At 46.3% G+C, this 25,838-nt stretch overlaps 1 protein-coding gene across 3 annotated transcripts in view; it reads left to right on the top strand.

Annotated features, from left to right (window-relative positions):
* The window catches only part of LOC121551233 (ubiquitin carboxyl-terminal hydrolase 22-like), a 66,529-nt gene that overhangs the window by 15,701 nt on the left and 24,990 nt on the right, over positions 1-25,838 (top strand). For all 3 annotated transcript variants that reach the window (XM_041863789.1, XM_041863791.2, XM_041863792.2), the window contains 2 exons: positions 21,137-21,269; positions 25,453-25,566. In XM_041863789.1, the coding sequence (XP_041719723.1) occupies positions 21,137-21,269; positions 25,453-25,566 (247 nt within the window). The remainder of the gene's footprint in view (positions 1-21,136; positions 21,270-25,452; positions 25,567-25,838) is intronic.

The raw sequence follows: 25,838 nt of genomic DNA, 5'->3' as shown, positions 1-25,838 counted from the left end.
AGAGATTGCATCATCTGTGGATCTGTTGGGGCGGTATGCAAATTGGAGTGGGTCTAGGGTTTCTGGGATTATGCTGTTGATGTGAGCCATGACCAGTCTTTCAAAGCACTTCATGGCTACAGACGTCAGTGCCACGGGTCGGTAGTCATTTAGGCAGGTTATCTTAGAGTTCTTGGGCACGGGGACTATGGTGGTCTGCTTGAAACATGTTGGTATTACAGACTCAGTCAGGGACATGTTGAAAATGTCAGTGAAGACACTTGCCAGTTGGTCAGCACATGCTCGGAGTACACGTCCTGGTAATCCGTCTGGCCCTGCGGCCTTGTGAATGTTGACCTGCTTAAAAGTCTTACTCACATCGGCTACGGAGAGCGTGATCACATAGTCGTCCGGAACAGCTGGTGCTCTCATGCATGCTTCAGTGTTGCTTGCCTCGAAGCGAGCATAGAAGTGGTTTAGCTCGTCTGGTAGGCTTGTGTCACTGGGCAGCTCGCGGCTGTGCTTCCCTTTGTAGTCTGTAATAGTTTTCAAGCCCTGCCACATCCGACGAGCGTCAGAGCCAGTGTAGTATGATTCAATCTTAGACCTGTATTGACTCTTTGCCTGTTTGATGGTTCGTCGGAGGTCATAGCGGGATTTCTTATAAGCGTCCGGGTTAGAGTCCCGTTCCTTGAAAGCGGCAGCTCTACCCTTTAGCTCAGTGCGGATGTTTCCTGTAATCCATGGCTTCTGGTTGGGGTATGTACGTACGGTCACTGTGGGGACGACATCATCGATGCACTTATTGATGAAGCCAGTGACTGATGTGGTGTACTCCTCAATGCTGTCTGAAGAATCCCCGGAACATGTTCCAGTCTGTGCTAGCAAAACAGTCCTGTAGCTTAGCATCTGCGTCATCTGACCACTTTTTTATTAGCCGAATCACTGGTGCTTCCTGCTTCAGTTTTTGCTTATAAGCAGGAATCAGGAGGATAGAGTTATGGTCAGATTTGCCAAATGGAGGGCGAGGGAGAGCTTTGTATGCGTCTCTGTGTGTGGAGTAAAGGTGGTCTAGAGTTTTTTCCCCTCTGGTTGCACATTTAACATGCTGGTAGAAATTAGGTAGAACGGATTTAAGTTTCCCTGCATTAAAGTCCCCTGCTACTAGGAGCGCTGCATCTGGATGAGCGTTTTCCTGTTGATTAATGGCCTTGTACAACTCATTCAGTGCAATCTTAATGCCAGCATTGGTTTGTGGTGGTAAATAGACAGCTATGAAAAATATAGATGGGCCTATATCAGCAGATGGGCCTAGAGACAGTGCAACACTGAAACATTTCCACTTTAGGAATTTTCCTAAAATGTTAACCCACAGCCAATACCCTGAGATTAGTGGAAATTACAGACAGCATGATGAAAGACAAGAAAAGGGGGGGGGTAATGACAGTGTTTCAGTCTCGGCTGCTTTCAAGAAGTCAGTGGTTCCTTTGATTTTAGGAGAAAGGGTTTCGAAAACGAGCGAAAGGCGACAGAGCCCGACTAACTGTTTTTTTGATTCTATAAATCTTGCATGATCAGAGGAACAGTTTCCTCCCCTCACCCACCCCAACCTTACTTGTCTTACTCTGATGAAAAATAAAGTGAGAGAGAGGGAGAGAGAAAGCAGTTGTGGGCTGTGGAGAACTGGGATGAGGGACCTGTCAAGATGACACATCCATTTCCTTTCGTCTGCCATACTTTCTTCTCTCATTTGTTCCCTCTCTCCCTCTCAGATCCATCTCTGATGGGTCACCACCACATCTCACTCACTCCTCTTCCACACCACCCCGCCCAAACAGAGTCCAGGCAGATTATCTGTGTGGGTTGTTGTGAACTGACAGGCTTAGCTTCTGGCCGCTACCCAAGCCTCCCCTCCCTTCATCTCTCCCTCCCCTCCCTCCCTCTCACCAGACCTCACAGACCCACCCACCCTCCCCTCCTAGGCAAAGAGCTGTCTGATGGGGCATAGCTTTCTGTCAGCATGGCTGCGGCTTGCTGGCTGCTCTATCCAGCCCAAACAAAGGGACTACTAAGGCCTCCCATCCTCACACAGACCAAGGATCCCCTCCCCTAGGTCCCTCTAACCATCCTCACCCAGCCTGTCCTCCAGGCTTGTCTTTATCCTGTTCTAGATATGTACTGTCCTGTAGCCTGACATTCTACTGCTTCTAGCTGTATTGTGCTGTCCTTTCAGATCCGTGTGCAGGCCTACACCTTGCTCCATAAATGTACTCTGTGAGTGTGTGTGTTTCTCTATCGCCTCTGGGCTTGTGTATCTATCACCTCTGTGCTTTATAGGCGAGGGCATCACTGGTCAAGTAGATAAGACACTGTGCACACACACTAGACCCAGCAGCAGCTGGTTGTAACCCACAATGCCAATCTCCTGTCCTGTGAACCTTGTCCATGCATCTTTCATGAGGTAGCAGGGGCCCCTCTGTTGATGCTCTACTGAAGCTACGTTTAACACCGTCCAATTAAACAGACTAAGACCCTGCCCATCCCTTTCTCTCTCACTTCTTCTGTGTGTGTGAAAGACTTGGAGTAGTGTGTGTGTGTGTGTGAAGGACTTGGAGTAGTGTGTGTGTGTGAAGGACTTGGAGTAGTGTGGTGTGTGTGTGTGTGTGAAGGATTTGGAGTAGTGTGGTGTGTGTGTGTGAAGGATTTGGAGTAGTGTGGTGTGTGTGTGTGTGAAGGACTTGGAGTAGTGTGGTGTGTGTGTGTGTGTCGAGGCCTCTCCATCTGGCCCATGTTCTCTCTCTCTCATTCTCGCTCTCTCTGCCGACCAGAGTCTTGAATCTGTCCACCAGATCACAAAGCATCCTGGGATATTCCCCAGCCAATCGGCTGGCTCTGAGCCAGCCAGCGTCTCTATCTGGCTAATGACCTGTCAATCACTGGGTGGGGACAGGCCCAAAAACCAGGCCTCCTCTCCCATCCATCACCTTTACTGTGGACACTATTACACCCCATTGTTCCATCACAGGACACACACACAGGCAGGCAGCCTTTTGTTGGAAGGTTGTGACAATTAGTTCCTGGTTTCATTAACTTTATTGCTTTAAAAGCATTTTGGTGTCATCATATGTCATTCCTCTGATCTACTGATCTATGGATGGTAGATTATTATAGATTTACTCAGAGACCTCCTCTGGGTTTCTGGCCTTCTGATTGGTGCCTTGGGGATTCTACCGAGGAGGTTCTGTTCTCTGATTGGCTTGGTGATTCTAATCCGAGGAACCACTCTCACACTCTGCTGCTGGGCATCTGTTGGCTCTGAGGCATGACAGATGACCATGCATCCCAGCCTTTGTTCGTCTAGGCAGGGCCATTCACCATCTGTAGTACACACACACACACAGGGTTGATGTGCCCGCTGTGCTAGCTCGTAAAGAGTCAGGAATAGCCAGGGGCAAGCCCATCAAAACAGACCAGAGCCCAAACCTACATTCATCACATTTGTGTGTGTGTGTGTGGGGGGGGACCCTCCAGTGCTTTGTGTACACTCAGAGAAAAACAAGGCTGCACTAATAACAACCAACAACCATGACTAGAGATGGAGAGAGGCTAGATTGTGCAGAGAGCAGGGGCAGTAGTAGACAGACAGTAGAGGTGTGTGTAGTGTGGAGAGGCTAGTTAGCTAGACCATGGTAGACCTAATCTGTGTGTTAGCTTGTTACGCCTATGTGTGCATGATCTAGGCCTATTCTAGTGAGTGTGAGTTTCTGTGAGTGAGTGAATGCCTGTGTACCAGTAGTATGTGTGTCTGGGTAATGATCAGTGGTGCTGGCTGCCTCTCTCTGAGGCTTTGCCCTCTGATCTATGATCTGGGCTCTCTACACCACTGATCTGGTTCATAGAGAGTACAACATGATGTCAATCCTCTTAATGAGATGACAGCTCTCTAAGGCAGAGTTACACGAGTGTGTGAAGCGCATGTCTCCCCGAGAGTGTAACACACACACAAGCATTCAGACCCCTTGGATTTCTTCACATTTGATTGTGTTACAGAGTGGGTTGAAAATGGATTTATACCACAGCGTTGTTGAATACTCTTTTCTGATTGGCTAGAAGGGCATTCTAGAATGGACATTAAAACCAGATAATGGGACAGTTGGAAAAGATATCGACACATTGCATGATGCAATATGCGCCTACACATGCAGACCGTACTTGCTACAGGTCCAACAAGGAAAAAACTTTGCTAGCTAGCTAGCATTGATTTATTTTTGCAGAGACATTTTTTGGGGGGAGCATCTGATGACCTAACGTGGTGAGTGATAAACATGAATTTCTCCTGTCCCCACCTCCGCTTAAGCTGGCAAATCCTACCACATGTTTCTAGTTTGACCAGCTGTTTTCAGCAACTGATATTTTTGAATTTGGTTGTCATATTGGCAGGTTGGCTAGCAACAAACTATTTAGCTAGCTTCTAGCCTAGTGTTTGATATGCAATGCAATCTCCTCGTAATTAACAGTCAGTGTTGACGAGTGTCCTGATAAGGCAAACTTTTCTAGCTATGCCAGGCAAAATCGGGCATTATCAGCTTATTGTAATGGATGTATCCAAGTGAATGTCAATAGAAAACAGCTACTTTGCTGTTATTCTGACTGCAGAGGTTGCGACTGTGTTAGCTGTAGATAGCTGGCTGGCTAGCAAGCAAGGGAACATAAAGAACGAATGAGTGGAGCGCGTCCATAAATATGGAACTAATCGAACAAATGACTGGGTCGCGTCTCTAGCAACCAAAAGAGAAAGTATGAATTTGCTTATATAAATGAAAATGTATACAGTGGGGAAAAAAAGTATTTAGTCAGCCACCAATTCTGCAAGTTCTCCCACTTAAAGAGATGAGAGAGGCCTGTACATTTCATCATAGGTACACGTCAACTATGACAGACAAAATGAGAAAAAAAATCCAGAAAATCACATTGTAGGATTATGTAGCAAATTATGGTGGAAAATAAGTATTTAGTCAATAACAAAAGTTTCTCAATACTTTGTTATATACCCTTTGTTGGCAATGACACAGGTCAAACGTTTTCTGTAAGTCTTCACAAGGTTTTCACACACTGTTGCTGGTATTTTGGCCCATTCCTCCATGCAGATCTCCTCTAGAGCAGTGATGTTTTGGGGCTGTCGCTGGGCAACACGGACTTTCAACTCCCTCCAAAGATTTTCTATGGGGTTGAGATCTGGAGACTGGCTAGGCCACTCCAGGACCTTGAAATGCTTCTTACGAAGCCACTCCTTCGTTGCCCGGGCGGTGTGTTTGGGATCATTGTCATGCTGAAAGACCCAGCCACATTTTATCTTCAATGCCCTTGCTGATGGAAGGAGGTTTTCACTCAAAATCTGAAGATATATGGCCCCATTCATTCTTTCCTTTACATGGATCAGTCGTCCTGGTCCCTTTGCAGAAAAACAGCCCCAAAGCATGATGTTTCCACCCCCATGCTTCACAGTAGGTATGGTGTTCTTTGGATGCAACTCAGCATTCTTTGTCCTCCAAACACGACGAGTTGAGTTTTTACCAAAAAGTTATATTTTGGTTTCATCTGACCATATGACATTCTCCCAATCCTCTTCTGGATCATCCAAATGCACACTAGCAAACTTCAGACGGGCCTGGACATGTACTGGCTTAAGCAGGGGGACACGTCTGGCACTGCAGGGTTTTAGTCCCTGGCGGCGTAGTGTGTTACTGATGGTAGGCTTTGTTACTTTGGTCCCAGCTCTCTGCAGGTCATTCACTAGGTCCCCCCGTGTGGTTCTGGGATTTTTGCTCACCGTTCTTGTGATCTTTTTGACCCCACAGGGTGCAATCTAGCGTGGAGCCCCAGATCGAGGGAGATTATCAGTGGTCTTGTATGTCTTTCATTTCCTAATAATTGCTCCCACAGTTGATTTCTTCAAACCAAGTTGCTTACCTATTGCAGATTCAGTCTTCCCAGCCTGGTGCAGGTCTACAATTTTGTTTCTGGTGTCCTTTGACAGCTCTTTGGTCTTGGCCAAAGTGGAGTTTGGAGTGTAACTGTTTGAGGTTGTGGACAGGTGTCTTTTATACTGATAACAAATTCAAACAGGTGCCATTAATACAGGTAACGAGTGGAGGACAGAGGAGCCTCTTAAAGAAGAAGTTACAGGTCTGTGAGAGCCAGAAATCTTGCTTGTTTGTAGGTGACCAAATACTTATTTTCCACCATAATTTGCAAATAAATTCATTAAAAATTCTACAATGTGATTTTCTGGATTTCTTTTTCTCAATTTGTGTACCTATGATGAAAATTACAGGCCTCTCTCATCTTTTTAAGTGGGAGAACTTGCACAATTGGTGGCTGACTAAATAATTTTTTTCCCCACTGTACCAATTTTTTTTTTCTGCTGGTAAATGTGTGCTTAGTATTGTTTTCTTTGGCAACTGTGGTATAAGCGGGATAAACAGCTTAAACAAACGCAACGCAATACATTTAGCTGTTATTGTGGCTGCAGAGGTCGTGACTGTGTAGCCGTAGTTAGTTGGTTAGCTAGCAGCAAGCAAGGGATAAGAACGTTGAAACTGAGCATGGCAACAAAACATACAGAACGAAGGACTGAGTAGTGTCTCTAGCAACCAAAAGATGAGAGAGTATGAATTTGCATATAAAAATGAAAATATTTACTTATTTATTTTCTACCGGTACATGTGCTTTCATATTGTTTTTTTTTGGCAACTGTGGTATAAGCAGGATAAACGCCTCCGTTTTGTACGTTACCTTGGAAGAAATTAACTCCGCAAAGGGACTCGGCTCCACCTCGTTCCGCTGCGTCGTCCATTATTTCCAAGGTAATGTACAGAACTTCAGCGTTTATCCCTTAATTGTCATTTTTTGTAAACAATCTACACAAAATACTCTGTCGAAGTGGAAGCTTATTTAATTTCTTTATTTTTTTCAAGATTCATACAAATGAAAGAAATAAAATATAGTTGTTGTGTAAGTATTCAGCTCCCTGAGTCTATACATGTTAGAAACAACTTTAGTGTTTAGCTTTAGACCCATGGATTGTGCAATATTTGGCTATTATTCTTTTCATAATAATTTTTCAAGCTCTGTCAAGATGTTGGGGATCATGGCTAGACAGCAATGTTCAAGTCTTGCCATTAGTATTTCAAGCAGATTTAAGTCAACTGTAACTTTGCCACTTAGGAACGTTACCTGTCTTCTTGGTAATCAACTCCAGTGTAAATTTGGCCTTGTGTTGTAGGTTATCGTCCTGCTGAAAGGTGAATTCTCTACCAGTGTCTGGTGAAACAGGTTTTCCTTTAGGATTTTGCTTGTGCTTAGCCCTAACCCGCTTTCTTTTTATCATGAAAAACTCCCCAGTATTTGCTGCTGTCAAGCAAACCCATACCATGATGCAGCCACCACTATGCTTGAAAATAAGGAAGCAGTTACTCAGTGACGTGTTGGATTTGCCCCAAACAAAAGGCTTTGCATTTAGGCCAAAAAGTGTATTCATTTGCCATGTTTTTTTGCAGTATTACTGTAGTGCCTTGTTGCATACAAGATGCATGTTTTGTAATAATTGTATTTTGTTATTTTCACTCTCATTTAGGTCATTATTGTGGAGTCACTCCAATGTTGTTGATCGATCATCAGTTTTCTCCCATCCCAGCCATTGAACACTGGCCAGCTATCTGAACTTGTAGTAATCATGGTCAAATTACCGATAGGGGCCCCCCATTTGATTGTGTTAGTCACTGTCACTCAGATATCATATAAAAAACGGCAAACATTGCTCTCCACCCTATGGCAAAATGTGTAGAATTGCCGGAAATAAGCTGTAAAACTGCCACTGATTTCAGATTTTTTGTGGCACCCACTCCCATCAAAGTTACCCATCCCTGAACTAGACCATGCTAAAAGAGCTTTTCAATGTCTGATTTATTGTTACCTATCTACCAATCACTGCCCTTCTTTATGAGGCTTTCAAAAAGCTCCCTGGTCTTATTTCAGAGTGAGTCCATGTTACTTTTTGTGATTTGTTAAGCCAAATTTTATTCCTGAACTAATTTAGGCTTGCATAAACAAAACGGCTGAATAATTATGCAACGACTATATTTTAGTTATTTAATTTTTTATTAATCTTAACAAAGAATTAATAATTTGTCTTCCACTTTGACATAAGAGTATTGTTGACACAAAATGACAAATCCATTTTAATCCCACTTTGTAACACAATAAAATGTGAAGAAATACAAGGGGTCTGAATACTGAATATACACCCTTCATCACACACACACACACATCACACCACACACACACACACACACACACACACATCACACCACACACATCACATGTCTGAACAGCAGCACAACATCACCAAACACCATTTGATCATGGTAGCATCAAAGCAGCTCATCTCCATAAGCAGCTCTGCAATGTGATGATGATGCTGCGGCTTAGAGAGAACATGCTGCATAGTGTGCACTCACTATTCTGTTTCATGTCTCTCCTGCTTCCACAGGATGAGGTTGGCTGGAAGGTGTCTCTACATGGGCCTGGTAAAGGCAGTAAGGTGTGTGCGTGGCAGGTTCAGACAGTAGAGGAACTGGACGTAGTAGGGGTGTAGTACAGTGGAATGGTAGAGGGGTAGAGAGATGGTTAGTCTATGCTTCTCTGTCTCGTCCTGCTCAGTGAGACTGGGGCCGGCAGGCTAGGCGTTAGTCAGTCAAGGGGAAACTAGAGAGAGGGAGGGGGGAGGTCATCTGACACAGCCCTGGCTTGCACCCTCAGGGGGTCAGTCAGAACAGCACTGGAGCATCAGCATCCACACCCTCCTCCTCTCCTCCCTCAACCTCCCCACTATTAAATATAGAAACGGAGAGGAGAGGAGAGGAGAGGAGAGGACAAGCCTGTGTGTGAGTTAATGTCTGTAAGGGTGTGCGTGTCAGTGTGTCTGTTTATGATGGTGTGTGTGCGCTCACGCCTGTGTGTGTCTGTCTCCAGCAGAGCGGCTTATTGCATGTGAAACGGTGTGTGGTGAGTCACTGCTCTCATGGTCTGCTAGCTGTGGAGGATCTGCCTCTCTCCCAAACCTCCTCTCCCCCTGCCCCGCCTGTCTCCCCCTGCCCCGCCTGTCTCCCCCTGCCCTGCCTGTCTCCCCCTGCCCCGCCTGTCTCCCCCTGCCCTGCCCGTCTCCCCCTGCCCCGCCTGTCTCCCCCTGCCCTGCCCGTCTCCCCCTGCCCCTCCCTTTCCCTGGGCCTGAAACCGATGGAGAGATGCAGTGAGAGAGACGCTCCCTCTGCTAGTAACTGTAAAACTCTTGTTCCAGTCATATCAGCCAGCGGCCTGATCTATAGCTGATCTAATAGGACATTAAAAGCCTCAGGAAGGGGGAGGGAGAGTTACTGCTGACACTGAGGAATAGTATAGGGTCTGGCTGGCAGGCTGCATGGGAACCAGAGAGGGTGAAACAGTGGGGGGAAGTGGATTTTTCTACCCAGGGAAGAGGGCCCGAGGGTTGGGGTGCAGGGGGATGCGGTTGCAGCGTTGACAGGGGTAGCTGTGTTTTGACTGGAGCTCTGGTGCAATGCAGAAGGTTCGGAGGGGTGCTGTAAGGAATCAACAGCAGCATCTCTCTTGAAGAGCTGAGGGGGGAGGGGCTGGAGCAGAGAGCTAATGATAATGAGGTGTAGGCGTGACTGTCTTTAGAGCACTAGCCTGCCTTGCCTGTCTACTGATGATCACAATCACACTTCATTCCTCTCACTCTCTCTTTCTCCTCTTTTTCTCTATCTGCTTCTGTCGTTCTCTCTCAATCTTTCTGCTTCTTTTAGGCCTGTATTTTTCTGCTTCTCTCAGTCTCTCTCTCTGTCTCTCTCTCTCTCTCTCTCGTTCATATCAGCCTACATCTAATGTCTGCCTTTCAGCCTCTCTCTACTCTCCATCATCTCTTGCGCATGTCATTGAGTGTGGTGGTACTGGCTGTATAGTGTCTAGCCCAGGGCTCTCCAACCCTGTTCCTGGAGAGCTACCGTCCTGTAGGTTTTAACTCCAACCCTGTTCCTGGAGAGCTACCGTCCTGTAGGTTTTAACTCCAACCCTGTTCCTGGAGAGCTACCGTCCTGTAGGTTTTAACTCCAACCCTGTTCCTGGAGAGATACCGTCCTGTAGGTTTTAACTCCAACCCTGTTCCTGGAGAGCTACGGTCCTGTAGGTTTTAACTCCAACCCTGTTCCTGGAGAGCTACCGTCCTGTAGGTTTTAACTCCAACCCTGTTCCTGGAGAGCTACCGTCCTGTAGGTTTTAACTCCAACCCTGTTCCTGGAGAGATACCGTCCTGTAGGTTTTAACTCCAACCCTGTTCCTGGAGAGCTACCGTCCTGTAGGTTTTAACTCCAACCCTGTTCCTGGAGAGCTACCGTCCTGTAGGTTTTAACTCCAACCCTGTTCCTGGAGAGCTACCGTCCTGTAGGTTTTAACTCCAACCCTGTTCCTGGAGAGATACCGTCCTGTAGGTTTTAACTCCAACCCTGTTCCTGGAGAGCTACCGTCCTGTAGGTTTTAACTCCAACCCTGTTCCTGGAGAGCTACCGTCCTGTAGGTTTTAACTCCAACCCTGTTCCTGGGAGATACCGTCCTGTAGGTTTTAACTCCAACCCTGTTCCTGGAGAGCTACCGTCCTGTAGGTTTTAACTCCAACCCTGTTCCTGGAGAGATACCGTCCTGTAGGTTTTAACTCCAACCTTAATCTAGCACACCTGATTCCAATAATTATCTGGTTGATAAACTGAATCAGGTTAATTACAACTGGGGTTGGAGTGAGAACCTACAGGACGGCAGCTCTCCAGATACAGGGTTGGAGTAAAAACCTACAGGAGGGTAGCTCTCCAGGAACAGGGTTGGAGAGCCCTAACTAGCCTGTCTGTGTTGTCAGGCCCCAGTCTGAATGTGATTCACCTGCGCCCGCCCCTCTCCATTAGATCCCATTCATCCCAGTGTGATAAGCCCCGCACACGCCAGACTGAATGAGAACAGAGCTTACTGTATGTGGCCCTGAATGTCCAGCTTACTGCTCCGTCATCACAATCCTCCCTGGGCTTCTAAGGCCATGCAGCGATAGACTGTGTGTGTGCCTTATTTCAGTGATATGATGATATAACTGGTCTCTTATATCACCCCCATGGCAGTCATAACATTGTAGGTGGACAATAGCCTAGTCTTCTCTCACAGTGTGTCTGGTCCTTCTATGAAGAGGTGTTTGTAGTGGCTGCAGCCTGCCGGCAGCATTACTCTGGGCTCTGTGGAGATGACATGGGAGGGAAATCAGATAGCTGTCAGTGAGTGCATCTCTTCTCCAGACACTCCCCCTGCTGGCCAGAACTGCAAGCTGTAGCTCTTTCAAATCAAATCAAATCAAATCAAATCAAATCAAATTTTATTGGTCACATGCGCCGAATACAACAGGTGCAGACATTACAGTGAAATGCTTACTTACAGCCCTTAACCAACAGTGCGTTTATTTTAAACAAAAAAGTAAGAATAAAACAACAACAAAAAAAAAGTGTTGAGAAAAACAAAGAGCAGAAGTAAAATAAAGTGACAGTAGGGAGGCTATATATACAGGGGGGTAACGGTGCAGAGTCAATGTGCGGGGGCACCGGCTAGTTGAGGTAGTTGAGGTAATATGTACATGTGGGTAGAGTTAAAGTGACTATGCATAAATACTTAACAGAGTAGCAGCAGCGTAAAAAGGATGGGGTGGGGGGGGCAGTGCAAATAGTCCGGGTAGCCATGATTAGCTGTTCAGGAGTCTTATGGCTTGTGGGTAGAAGCTGTTGAGAAGTCTTTTGGACCTAGACTTGGCACTCCGGTACCGCTTGCCGTGCGGTAGCAGAGAGAACAGTCTATGACTAGGGTGGCTGGAGTCTTTGACAATTTTGAGGGCCTTCCTCTGACACCGCCTGGTATAGAGGTCTTGGATGGCAGGGAGCTTTGCCCCAGTGATGTACTGGGCCGTACGCACTACCCTCTGTAGTGCCTTGCGGTCAGAGGCCAAGCAGTTGCCATACCAGGCGGTGATGCAACCAGTCAGGATGCTCTCGATGGTGCAGCTGTAGAATTTTTTGAGGATCTGAGGACCCATGCCAAATCTTTTTAGTCTCCTGAGGGGGAATAGGCTTTGTCGTGCCCTCTTCACGACTGTCTTGGTGTGCTTGGACCATGATAGTTCGTTGGTGATGTGGACACCAAGGAACTTGAAGCTCTCAACCTGTTCCACTACAGCCCCGTCGATGAGAATGGGGGCGTGCTCAGTCCTCTTTTTTTTTCCTGTAGTCCACAATCATCTCCTTTGTCTTGGTCACGTTGAGGGAGAGGTTGTTGTCCTGGCACCACACGGCCAGATCTCTGACCTCCTCCCTATAGGCTGTCTCATCGTTGTCGGTGATCAGGCCTACCACTGTTGTGTCGTCGGCAAACTTAATGATGGTGTTGGAGTCGTGCCTGGCCATGCAGTCATGGGTGAACAGAGAGTACAGGAGGGGGACTGAGCACGCACCCCTGAGGCCCCCGTGTTGAGGATCAGTGTGGCAGATGTGTTGTTACCTACCCTTACCACCTGGGGGCGGCCCGTCAGGAAGTCCAGGATCCAGTTGCAGAGGGAGGTGTTTAGTCCCAGGATCCTTAGCTTAGTGATGAGCTTAGAGGGCACTATGGTGTTGAATGCTGAGCTGTAGTCAATGAATAGCATTCTCACGTAGGTGTTCCTCTTGTCCAGGTGGGAAAGGGCAGTGTGGAGTGCGATAGAGATTGCATCATCTGTGGATCTGTTGGGGCGGTATGCAAATTGGAGTGGGTCTAGGGTTTCTGGGATTATGCTGTTGATGTGAGCCATGACCAGTCTTTCAAAGCACTTCATGGCTACAGACGTCAGTGCCACGGGTCGGTAGTCATTTAGGCAGGTTATCTTAGAGTTCTTGGGCACGGGGACTATGGTGGTCTGCTTGAAACATGTTGGTATTACAGACTCGGTCAGGGACATGTTGAAAATGTCAGTGAAGACACTTGCCAGTTGGTCAGCACATGCTCGGAGTACACGCCCTGGTAATCCGTCTGGCCCAGCGGCCTTGTGAATGTTGACTTGCTTAAAAGTCTTACTCACATCGGCTACGGAGAGCGTGATCACATAGTCGTCCGGAACAGCTGGTGCTCTCATGCATGCTTCAGTGTTGCTTGCCTCGAAGCGAGCATAGAAGTGGTTTAGCTCGTCTGGTAGGCTTGTGTCACTGGGCAGCTCGCGGCTGTGCTTCCCTTTGTAGTCTGTAATAGTTTTCAAGCCCTGCCACATCCGACGAGCGTCAGAGCCAGTGTAGTATGATTCAATCTTAGACCTGTATTGACTCTTTGCCTGTTTGATGGTTCGTCGGAGGTCATAGCGGGATTTCTTATAAGCTTCCGGGTTAGAGTCCCGTTCCTTGAAAGCGGCAGCTCTACCCTTTAGCTCAGTGCGGATGTTGCCTGTAATCCATGGCTTCTGGTTGGGGTATGTACGTACGGTCACTGTGGGGGACGACATCATCGATGCACTTATTGATGAAGCCAGTGACTGATGTGGTGTACTCCTCAATGCTGTCTGAAGAATCCCGGAACATGTTCCAGTCTGTGCTAGCAAAACAGTCCTGTAGCTTGGCATCTGCGTCATCTGACCACTTTTTTATTAACCGAATCACTGGTGCTTCCTGCTTCAGTTTTTGCTTATAAGCAGGAATCAGGAGGATAGAGTTATGGTCAGATTTGCCAAATGGAGGGCGAGGGAGAGCTTTGTATGCGTCTCTGTGTGTGGAGTAAAGGTGGTCTAGAGTTTTTTTCCCTCTGGTTGCACATTTGACATGCTGGTAGAAATTAGGTAGAACGGATTTAAGTTTCCCTGCATTAAAGTCCCCGGCCACTAGGAGCGCTGCATCTGGATGAGCGTTTTCCTGTTGATTAATGGCCTTGTACAACTCATTCAGTGCAATCTTAATGCCAGCATTGGTTTGTGGTGGTAAATAGACCATGCTGTCAAATTCACCATGCTGTCATATGGCACCCGGTGATCTGCCCATCACTGTAGCAAGTGTTTCCCAAAGATATATTTTCTTACTTGTGAGGGAGAAAAGCCTTGGGAAGCAACATCCAGTGACTCAAACACCACAACATTCAAGCAAAACCAACCAAGGCTTCAATTTGTTTGAGGTGGGGAGCCATAGCTAGACAGGGTCACTGCTAAATGACTAAGTTATAGCAGGGGAAAAAAGCTGCCTCCTCAATGCCACATTGGTGGCCAGATAGAAAGCCAGTAAATGCGTAAACATTACACTGTGGCCTGTCTCTGAGTCATGAGTCTGTTTCTCACAGTGACTGTTCCCTCTCCTAACCAGTCACACTGTTTCATAGTGATATAATGTGGAGGAAGTGAAACTGAGACCAGGCTGGATCTTTTATGACCCCTTTACAATGGTTCTCTATGCTGTCGTAATGGTGTCGGGTTGTTTCATTGTGTTGCTGTTCGTCAGGTGACTGTAGCCTACCTTTTGTGTGGAGGTGTTCTTTGCTGTAGGCCTAATACCTTGGCTAGGTAGTGTGTGTCAATGAGCGTCATGTCGTGGTTACTTTAGGTGGTTACTGTGTTCTCACTCCCCAGCAATCTTTTCTTACTCAGAATTCTAGAAACATGGTTGAAATGGATACTAAGCTGCGGCTTAGTCTTTTGTTTTTCTCCTGCTCTATTCCACCTTTCTTTCCTCTCCCTCTCTTCCTCTGCCCAGCAGGTGACTTAGTGACAAGCCTGTGTCCTGATGACTTTGAACAGACCTCTTTCTCTCTCACATCTCCTTTCTAGCACTCCATCTTTGACTCTCCTTTCTCTCCCTCATCTCGCCTGTGCACTCTGTCCATCTTTCTTCTCTCTCTCTCTCTCTCTCTCTCTCTCTCTCTCTCTCTCTCTCTCTCTCTCTCTCTCTCTCTCTCTCTCTCTCTCTCTCTCTCTCTCTCTCTCTCTCTCTCTCTCTCTCTCTCTCTCTCTCTCTCTCTCTCTCGCTCTCTCTCTCTCTCGCTCTCTCCTGTATTCATTCCATGTCTCACTCCAGTTCATCATCACTACAGAGCTCCTCCATATGGTTGCTCTGTCAGTCCCATCAGCTTCAGGCAGGTCTATAGGACTGTCTTCGGTCATCAGAGCAGCATCAGGGCTATGGGACTGTCTCCAGTCGTCAGAGCAGCATCAGCGCTATGGGACTGTCTTCGGTCGTCAGAGCAGCATCAGGGCTATGGGACTGTCTCCGGTCGTCAGAGCAGCATCAGGGCTATGGGACTGTCTCCAGTCGTCAGAGCAGCATCAGGGCTAAGGGACTGTCTCCAGTCGTCAGAGCAGCATCAGGGCTATGGGACTGTCTCCAGTCGTCAGAGCAGCATCAGGGCTAAGGGACTGTCTCCAGTCGTCAGAGCAGCATCAGGGCTAAGGGACTGTCTCCAGTCGTCAGAGCAGCATCAGGGCTATGGGACTGTCTCCAGTCGTCAGAGCAGCATCAGGGCTATGGGACTGTCTCCAGTCGTCAGAGCAGCATCAGGGCTATGGGACTGTCTCCAGTCGTCAGAGCAGCATCAGGGCTAAGGGACTGTCTCCAGTCGTCAGAGCAGCATCAGGGCTATGGGACTGTCTCCAGTCGTCAGAGCAGCATCAGGGCTAAGGGACTGTCTCCAGTCGTCAGAGCAGCATCAGGGCTATGGGATATCATGTTTCTTTAGACCTGTCTAAAATAATGGATATATTGTGATGGTGTAGGCTATATTAAATTGATTAATTAAAAACATTTTAAATGTAGATGTTCCCAAGGTCCTCATCAGTGGCTTGTAGGCTATGCGTGGAAGCCAGGAGATGCTAAATGTGTTAATAAACAGTCAATTACCGTGAGACCGGCAGTTATTTGCATTACAATCACTGGCTGACAATGTCATGACCACCACAGCCCTACTTCATCTCAATATTTATTGAAGAGTGCAAGCCTGTGTCCCAAATTACACCTTATTTTCTACATTTTGATAGTGCACTACTTTTGACCAGAGCCCTATGTAGGGAACAGTGGGACGCAGCCTATGTTGGGACGCAGCCTCAGTGTTCCTCCTAAACGATCTGATCACAGATGGCGTAGTAGTGCAGTTCTGTTTTTGTCGTGTGTCTGTAAATAGCCTGTAAATACCCTGTTTTTTTTGTATTTTTCGTACATATTTCCCTATCAGACTTTTCATCCTTCTACAAAATATACTTTCCTGCAACCCGCCTCACTCAATGTGGAACGGATTCTATTATTGACTTACCTTTTATCTAGAATCTCCAGTTGAAACTAGCTAGCCAGCTAACTAGCTACTTGCTATTAGCCACAGTTAGCGGTATTTCACCCAGAACATTGGATTTTCTGCGGGAATAATTTAATCACTGGACATTAATCACCGGATCGCAACTAGCCACCCGCAACCGAATGGATGTTGCTGTCTGGCTAATCACCACTGCCCCCGATGCAAGCACCAGTTAGCCTCGAGCTAGCCTAGAGCCGGGCTCATATCTACCTCTAGGTCTACCGGACGGGAGTAGCCAGCTAACTAGCTACTTGCTATCAGCTACCGTTAGCGGTTTTTCACCATTGTCCGTGGCCTGCACCACCCACCAGCCAGCTCTAGTCTGGACTATTATTCGGCCAGTCTGTACTGTCTGCACAGCGCGTTATCGACCCAGAACATATCCGTTTTTCTGCCGGAATCACTGAATCACTGGACCTTTAACTCCGGATTCATCAATACCAGCTAGCTGCAACAAAATGGACGTTGTGGTCTGGCTAATCATCCTGAGCTAGGCCCATCTCCCGGCTATCTACCTCTACGTCAACCGGACGGGACCACCTAGTGTTGACACGGAGCCCCGCCGATCCTACACGACTGGTCTGCCGACGAAATCGTCTGATGTGATTACAACAGGCTTCCCGTTACCACGTCGACCACGAAGATTCCATCTGCTAGCCCCGGCCCGCTAGCACACGCTAGCCGTGGCCTCTTGCTCGCTAGTGCTTTAGCAGCCCCCGAACTATTCTATTGCTGTTCACCGGACCTTATGATAACTCAGCTATACAGCTGATGTCTGCTGTACTGTTCCTTTTTACGGTACCGCATCCTGTTTATGTTTAGCCTCAGCCCAAACTGTGTCGTCATTACCAGCTGTTGTCTTAGCTCTCTCAAATTACACCGTGATTGCTTTATGCCTCTCTCCCATCTCAATATGGTTAGCTTATTGTTGTTTCGGTTATTTCTAATTGTACTATTTCACTGTAGATCCCCCAGCCCAGCTAAACCTGCCTTAGATATCTCCTTTGTCCCACCCCCCATACACGCGGAGACCGACTCAATTGGTGCCTCCAGTGATGCTATCTCTTTCATTGTTACCCAACGCTTAGGTTTACCTCCACTTTACTCATATCCTTCCATATCGTTTTCTGTACATAATGGCCTGAATCTTTTCTACAACGCCCGGAAATCTGCCCCCTTTATTCTATGTACCCAACGCACTAGAAGACCAGTTCTTAAAGCCTTTAGCCGTATCCTTATTCTAGTCCTCCTCTGTTCCTCCGGTGATGTAGAGGCTAACCCAGGCCCTGCAGCCCTCAGTATCACTCCTACTCCCCAGGCGCTATCATTTGCTGACTTCTGTAATCGCAAAAGCCTTGGTTTCCTGCATGTAAATATCAGAAGTCTACTTCCTAAGTTTGAGTTATTCCCTGCGTTAGCACACTCCGCCAACCCTGATGTTCTAGCAGTGTCTGAATCCTGGCTTAGGAAGGCCACCAAAAATTCTGAAATTTCCATCCCCAACTATAACATTTTCCGTCTAGATAGAACTGCCAAAGGGGGTGGAGTTGCAATCTACTGTAGAGATAGCCTGCAGAGCTCTATCATACTATCCAGGTCTGTGCCCAAACAGTTTGAGCTTCTACTTCTAAAAATCCACCTTTCCAGAAATAAGTCTCTCACTGTTGCTGCTTGCTCTACAGACCCCCCTCAGCCCCCAGCTGTGCCCTGGACACCATATGTGAATTGATTGCCCCCCATTTATCCTCAGAGTTCGTACTGCTTGGTGACCTAAATTGGGATATGCTTAATACCCTGGCCATCCTACAATCCAAACTAGATGCCCTCAATCTCACTCAAATTATCAACGAACCTACCAGGTACAACCCTAAATCCGTAACCATGGGTACCCTCATAGATATCATCCTGACTAACTTACCCTCTAAATACACCTCCGCTGTCTTCAACCAGGATCTCAGCGATCACTGCCTTATTGTCTGCGTCCGTAACGGGTCCGCGGTCAAACGACCACCCCTCATCACTGTCAAACGCTCCCTAAAACACTTTAGCGAGCAGGCCTTCCTAATTGACCTGGCCCAGGTATCCTGGATGGATATAGATCTCATTCCGTCAGTAGAGGATGCCTGGTTGTTCTTTAAAAGTAATTCCCTCTCAATCTTAAATAAACATGCCCCATTCAAAAAATACAGAACTAAGAACAGATATAGCCCCTGGTTCTCCTCAGACTTGACTGCCCTTGACCAGCACAAAGACATCCTGTGGCGTACTGCATTAGCATCAAATAGCCCCCGCGATATGCAACTTTTCAGGGAAGTTAGGAACCAATATACACAAGCAGTCAGGAAAGCAAAGGCTAACTTTTTCAAACAGAAATGTGCTTCCTGTAGCACTAACTCCAAAAAGTTTAGGGACACTGTAAAGTCCATGGAAAATAAGAGCACTTCCTCCCAGCTGCCCACTGCACTGAGGCTAGGAAACACTATCACCACCGATAAATCTACAATAATCGAGAATTTCAACAAGCATTTTGCTACGGCTGGCCATGCTTTCCACCTGGCTACCACTACCCCGGCCACCAACTCTGCAACTTGCCCATGCCCCCCCCCCGCTTCTCCTTCACACAAATTCAGACAGCTGATGTTCTGAAAGAGCTGCAAAATCTGGACCCCTACAAATCAGCTGGGCTAGACAATCTGGACCCTTTCTTTCTAAAACTAGCCTCCGAAATTGTCGCAACCCCTATTACTAGTCTGTTCAACCTCTCTTTCGTAACGTCTGAGATCCCCAGAGATTGGAAAGCTGCCGCGGTCATCCCCCTCTTCAATGGGGGTGACACTCTAGATCCAAACTGTTACAGACCTATATCCATCCTGCCCTGCCTTTCGAAAGTATTTGAAAGCCAAGTTAACAAACAGATCACCGACCATTTCGAATCCCATCGTACCTTCTCCGCTATGCAATCCGGTTTCCGAGCTGGTCATGGGTGCACTTCAGCCACGCTCAAGGTCCTAAACGATATTATAACCTCGATCGATAATAGACAGTACTGTGCAGCCTCTTCATCGACCTGGCGAAGGCTTTCGACTCTGTCAACCACCACATTCTTATTGGCAGACTAAATAGCCTTGGTTTCTCAAATGACTGCCTCGCCTTGTTCACCAACTACTTCTCAGATAGAGTTCAGTGTGTCAAATCGGAGGGCCTGTTGTCTGGACCTATGGCAGTCTCTATGGGGGTGCCACAGGGTTCAATTCTTGGGCCGACTCTTTTCTCCGTGTATATCAATGATGTCGCTCTTGCTGCTGGTGACTCTCAGATCCACCTCTACGCAGACGACACCATTTTGTATACATCTGGCCCTTCATCTGACACTGTGTTAACAAACCTCCAAACGAGCTTCAATGCCATACAACACTCCTTCAGTAGCCTCCAACTGCTCTTAAACACTAGTAAAACTAAATGCATGCTCTTCAATCGAACGCTGCTGGCACCCGCCCACCCGACTAGAATCACCACTCTCGACGGGTCTGACCTAGAGTATGTGGACAACTACAAATACCTAGGTGTCTGGTTAGACTGTAAACTCTCCTTCCAGACTCACATTAAGAATCTCCAATCCAAAGTTAAATCTAGAATCAGCTTCCTATTTCGCAACAAAGCCTCCTTCACTCATGCTGCCAAACATGCCCTTGTAAAACTGACTATCCTACCGATCCTTGACTTCAGCGATGTCATTTACAAAATAGCCTCCAACACTCTACTCAGCAAATTGGATGTAGTCTATCACAGTGCCATCCGTTTTGTCTCCAAAGCCCCATACACTACCCACCACTGTGACCTGTACGCTCTTGTTGGCTGGTTCGTCGTGTTCGTCGTCAAACCCACTGGCTCCAGGCCATCTATAAATCACTGCTAGGCAAATCCCCGCCTTATCTTAGCTCATTGGTCACCATAGCAGCACCCACCCGTAGTCTGCGCTCCAGCAGGTATATCTCACTGGTCATTCCCAAAGCCAACACCTCCTTTGGCCGCCATTCCTTCCAGTTCTCTGCTGCCAATGACTGGAACGAATTGCAAAAATCTCTGAAGCTGGAGACTCTTATCTCCCTCACTAACTTTAAGCATCAGTTGTCAGAGCACCTTACCGATCACTGCACCTGTACACAGCCCATCTGAAATTAGCCCACCCAACTACCTCATCCCTATATTGTTATTTATTTTGCTCTTTTGCACCCCAGTATCTCTATTTGCACATAATCTCTTGCACATCTAGCATTCCAGTGTTAATACTAATTGTAATTATTTTTGCACTATAGCCTATTTATTGCCTTACCTCCATAACTTGCTACATTTGCACACACTGTATATATTTTTTCTGTTGTATTTATTGACTTTATGTTTTTTTACCCCATATGTAACTCTGTGTTGTTGTTTTTGTCGCACTACTATGCTTTATCTTGGCCAGGTCGCAGTTGTAAATGAGAACTTGTTCTCAACTGGCTTACCTGGTTAAATAAAGGTTAAATAAAAAAAAATATAAAAAAAACATGACTGTGTGTGTGTCTGCCCAAGCCAGCAGGGAGATCTCTTTACGCCAGCCTCCCTCTCTGTCTAGGTTTCCATCTGCCTCTCAATGCTCAGAAGATGTCGATGTATATTCCCTTATTATTCTGACTCTCATCCCTTCTCTCTCCCTCCCTCTCTTTCCCTTCTCTCGCTCTCTCGCCCCCTGCAGGCCAAGGCGTGTATCTGTCACATGTGCGGCGCCCACCTGAACCGGCTCCACTCCTGCCTGTCCTGTGTCTTCTTTGGCTGCTTCACCAAGAAACACATCCACGAGCACGCCAAAAACAAACGGCACAACCTAGGTAAGATGTGCACGTGCTAGCTTATGTTGTCATGTCCACTAGACTAGCACACTGCCTCACACACACACACACACACACACACACACACACACACACACACACACACACACACACACACACACACACACACACACACACACAAACATACACACACACACACACACACACACACACACACACACACACACACACACACACACACACACACACACACACACACACACACAAACAAACATACACATACACCAAAATACACAGGCAGATTCAGGCCTCTCTCTGCCTGAGAGAACTATCCTTTTCTGAGACATTGAGCAGGACCCGTCTTTCCCAGTAGCATTAACAATCTACTGGGAGCCAGTGCTTAGTCTTAGCCAGACACATGTCATTCTCTAAGCCTCACTGTTCCCAAGTCAGCTCTGTGGGAGGGCTAGACATGTTTAGTCCTGAACCACATAGAATAGGGATGACCCTGTGATTCTTACATGCTAATTATCAAAGTATAATATTTTCTATTTAGTGCACTACATTTGAGCAGGGCCCACAGGGCTCTGGTAAAAAGTAGTGCACTGTGAAGGGAATAGGGTGCCATTTGGGTGTGATGGGGGTTAGAAGGTCGTTCTGGGGGGGTTCACAGTAAGGTTTTGATCTATACACACACACATATACTCTGACACACACACAAACACACTTAGCCGTGTCGGTCGTTCAGTAAGGTTTTGATCTATACATTTTACATTTACATTTTAGTCATTTTAGCAGACGCTCTTATCCAGAGCGACTTACAGTTAGTGAGTGCATACATTATTTTTTATTTAAAAAATTTTTAAAATTCATACTGGCCCCCCCGTGGGAATCGAACCCACAACCCTGGCGTTGCAAAGACCATGCTCTACCAACTGAGCTATATCCCTGCCGGCCATTCCCTCCCCTACCCTGGACGACGCTGGGCCAATTGTGCGCCGCCCCATGGGTCTCCCGGTCGCGGCCGGCTACGACAGAGCCTGGATTCGAACCAGGATCTCTAGTGGCAGCGCCTTAGACCACTGGGAGACCTATACACACACACCCTCTGACACATACACTGAGCCGTGTCGGTCGCTCCTGTCATCAAGCCCCACTCCTATCTGCCCCTCAGCCCCCCAGAGTACCGCTACAGTGTTCATTAGGTTAGGCCTTTCCACAGGAGCACACACACATATTCACTGTGCCATTGCACCATTCCTTCACTTCCTTCATCATCCCCCTCTCCTTCTGTTTGTCAGGTTTATTTTTAACTTCCTCTGTGTGATGTACACAGAACTCTTTCTCTCCTTCTCTCTGGTTCCATGGTTACTGCATCAGTCCAAGGGCTTTCTCAGTGCATGCCTGTTGCCATTGGACACAGAGATGATGAGCTTCTTCTAGCTAGCTCCTCTCTCATCTTATGGATAACGCACACCATGAGATGAGATGAACGCGCACAAACAAACACGCTCCATTCACATTTTCTGCATAGATTTTTAGGCCAATCCAAATTGTCCCTTTTCAATTGAAATTAGACATATCATTCACTCTCCAGGATCCTCTCCTAGTTACGAGGCAAACCTTTTAGTATCCAAATGTGCAAGGGGTCCTATTTGGCTATTCATGAGTTGCATGTTTCATCACAATATTGTTTTGAACGTTTGTTTTGATCTGATGCCCGGCTGAGCATTCTTCTCAATGCATCATTAATGAGCGGTGATGACGATTTCATCAAAAGTGCATTACAGTGGCTTGGAAATACTATGACATTCAAAATGAGGCAAATAGTTAGTAAGAAAACCTTTTGTCATCATTTTGATGTTACCAGATTGACTTTAGATGCAGTATAATGTTAGCTAGCTAGCTAAAATTGAGGGGAGGCCACAGGATTTTAGCTAGCTAATGTTATCGTTGCTAGTTGTTTTGACAAACTTTGCTAGCTAATGACAACGTTGCCATCTGTCTAAAGTAAATTTGATGACAAGATAATGCTGGCAAAGTTGTTTCCTACTAAATATTTGACTACTTTTGCAATGTCATCGTATTTCCAGGCACTATAGTGTAATTTAGAAGAAATAGTAGTCAGCGTCCGTCCAGAATGACTGGGCTTATCACCACGGCTTGAGAACGTTCATAACAATGGCATGATGCGACCAAGTGACTTGGTGCAACCTATGAATAAATAGGTTGTCACGGCAACAGAATAACCCAGGTATTGTTACCATGGTGTTGGAGAACATAGGCTAGTGGAAAGAGCAGGAGGGTTAGATGTGATAGACACACACAGTCCCACAAAAAAACATACAGTGGGGAAAAAAAGTATTTAGTCAGCCACCAATTGTGCAAGTTCTCCCACTTAAAAAGATGAGAGAGGCCTGTAATTTTCATCAAAGGTACACGTCAACTATGACAGACAAAATGAGAAAAGAAAATCCAGAAAATCACATTGTAGGATTTTTAATGAATGTATTTGCAAATTATGGTGGAAAATAAGTATTTGGTCAATAACAAAAGTTTCTCAATAGTTTGTTATATACCCTTTGTTGGCAATGACACAGGTCAAACGTTTTCTGTAAGTCTTCACAAGGTTTTCACACACTGTTGCTGGTATTTTGGCCCATTCCTCCATGCAGATCTCCTCTAGAGCAGTGATGTTTTGGGGCTGTCGCTGGGCAACACGGACTTTCAACTCCCTCCAAAGATTTTCTATGGGGTTGAGATCTGGAGACTGGCTAGGCCACTCCCGGACCTTGAAATGCTTCTTACGAAGCCACTCCTTCGTTGCCCGGGCGGTGTGTTTGGGATCATTGTCATGCTGAAAGACCCAGCCACGTTTCATCTTCAATGCCCTTGCTGATGGAAGGAGGTTTTCACTCAAAATCTCACGATACACGGCCCCATTCATTCTTTCCTTTACACGGATCAGTCGTCCTGGTCCCTTTGCAGAAAAACAGCCCCAAAGCATGATGTTTCCACCCCCATGCTTCACAGTAGGTATGGTGTTCTTTGGATGCAACTCAGCATTCTTTGTCCTCCAAACACGACGAGTTGAGTTTTTACCAAAAAGTTCTATTTTGGTTTCATCTGACCATATGACATTCTCCCAATCCTCTTCTGGATCATCCAAATGCACTCTAGCAAACTTCAGACGGGCCTGGACATGTACTGGCTTAAGCAGGGGGACACGTCTGGCACTGCATGATTTGAGTCCCTGGCGGCGTAGTGTGTTACTGATGGTAGGCTTTGTTACTTTGGTCCCAGGTCTCTGCAGGTCATTCACTAGGTCCCCCCGTGTGGTTCTGGGATTTTTGCTCACCGTTCATTTTGACCCCACGGGGTGAGATCTTGCGTGGAGCCCCAGATCGAGGGAGATTATCAGTGGTCTTGTATGTCTTCCATTTCATAATAATTGCTCCCACAGTTGATTTCTTCAAACCAAGCTGCTTACCTATTGCAGATTCAGTCTTCCCAGCCTGGTGCAGGTCTACAATTTTGTTTCTGGTGTTCTTGACAGCTTTTTGGTCTTGGCCATAGTGGAGTTTGGAGTGTGACTGTTTGAGGTTGTGGACAGGTGTATTTTATACTGATAACAAGTTCAAACAGGTGCCATTAATACAGGTAACGAGTGGAGGACAGAGGAGCCTCTTAAAGAAGAAGTTACAGGACTGTGAGAGCCAGAAATCTGGCTTGTTTGTAGGTGACCAAATACTTATTTTCCACCATAATTTGCAAATAAATTCATAAAAAATCCTACAATGTGATTTTCTGGAATTTTTTTATCTCAATTTGTCTGTCATAGTTGACGTGTACCTATGATGAAAATTACAGGCCTTTCTCATCTTTTTAAGTGGGAGAACTTGCACAATTGGTGGCTGACTAAATACTTTTTTTCCCCACTGTACTCTGTGACACACACACACACACACACACCTTCCCTATGTGATAGTTCTCTAATTCCCCAATGCAAGCGGCAATAAGATGGAACGACACAAAGCTCAAATCAATAGAGCTGAGAGTAGTGGAACACACACACACACACACACAGAGAAAGTGCTTGTCTTCACACTGGCCACATCAATGACGAGGTTAGACGTTAAATAAACAGAAGCTATTGTTCTGTAGGAAATATCTATTTCTAATTATTGTGTATTCTTTCTTTCTCTTTCTTTCTTTCTTTCAGCAATAGACTTATTATATGGTGGAATATATTGTTTTGTGTGTCAAGACTACATATACGACAAAGAGATGGAACAGATTGCCAAAGAAGAACAGAGGAAAGCCTGGAAATTGCAAGGTACGGTGTTGTTGGTCTCCAGCAACTCAGGCAACACTACTTTTCTGTGTCTGTTTTTCCATTATCTCTAGTCCACCAAAAAAGTCAAATTGATTTATATTCCATCATGTATTTTTACCTTTATTTATTTAACCACTTTCTGATACAGATCACAATGTGGGGAGCTATGATAAACCGCATTTAGTGATTTTAAATGAGTGGCAGCTGCATTCACATACACTATGTATATAAAAGTATGTGGACACCCCTTCAAATTAGTGGATTCGGCTATT

Source organism: Coregonus clupeaformis, chromosome 35 (assembly GCF_020615455.1).
Source record: "Coregonus clupeaformis isolate EN_2021a chromosome 35, ASM2061545v1, whole genome shotgun sequence".
Lineage (NCBI taxonomy): Eukaryota > Metazoa > Chordata > Actinopteri > Salmoniformes > Salmonidae > Coregonus > Coregonus clupeaformis.
This window is presented reverse-complemented; position numbering and strand designations above follow the sequence as displayed.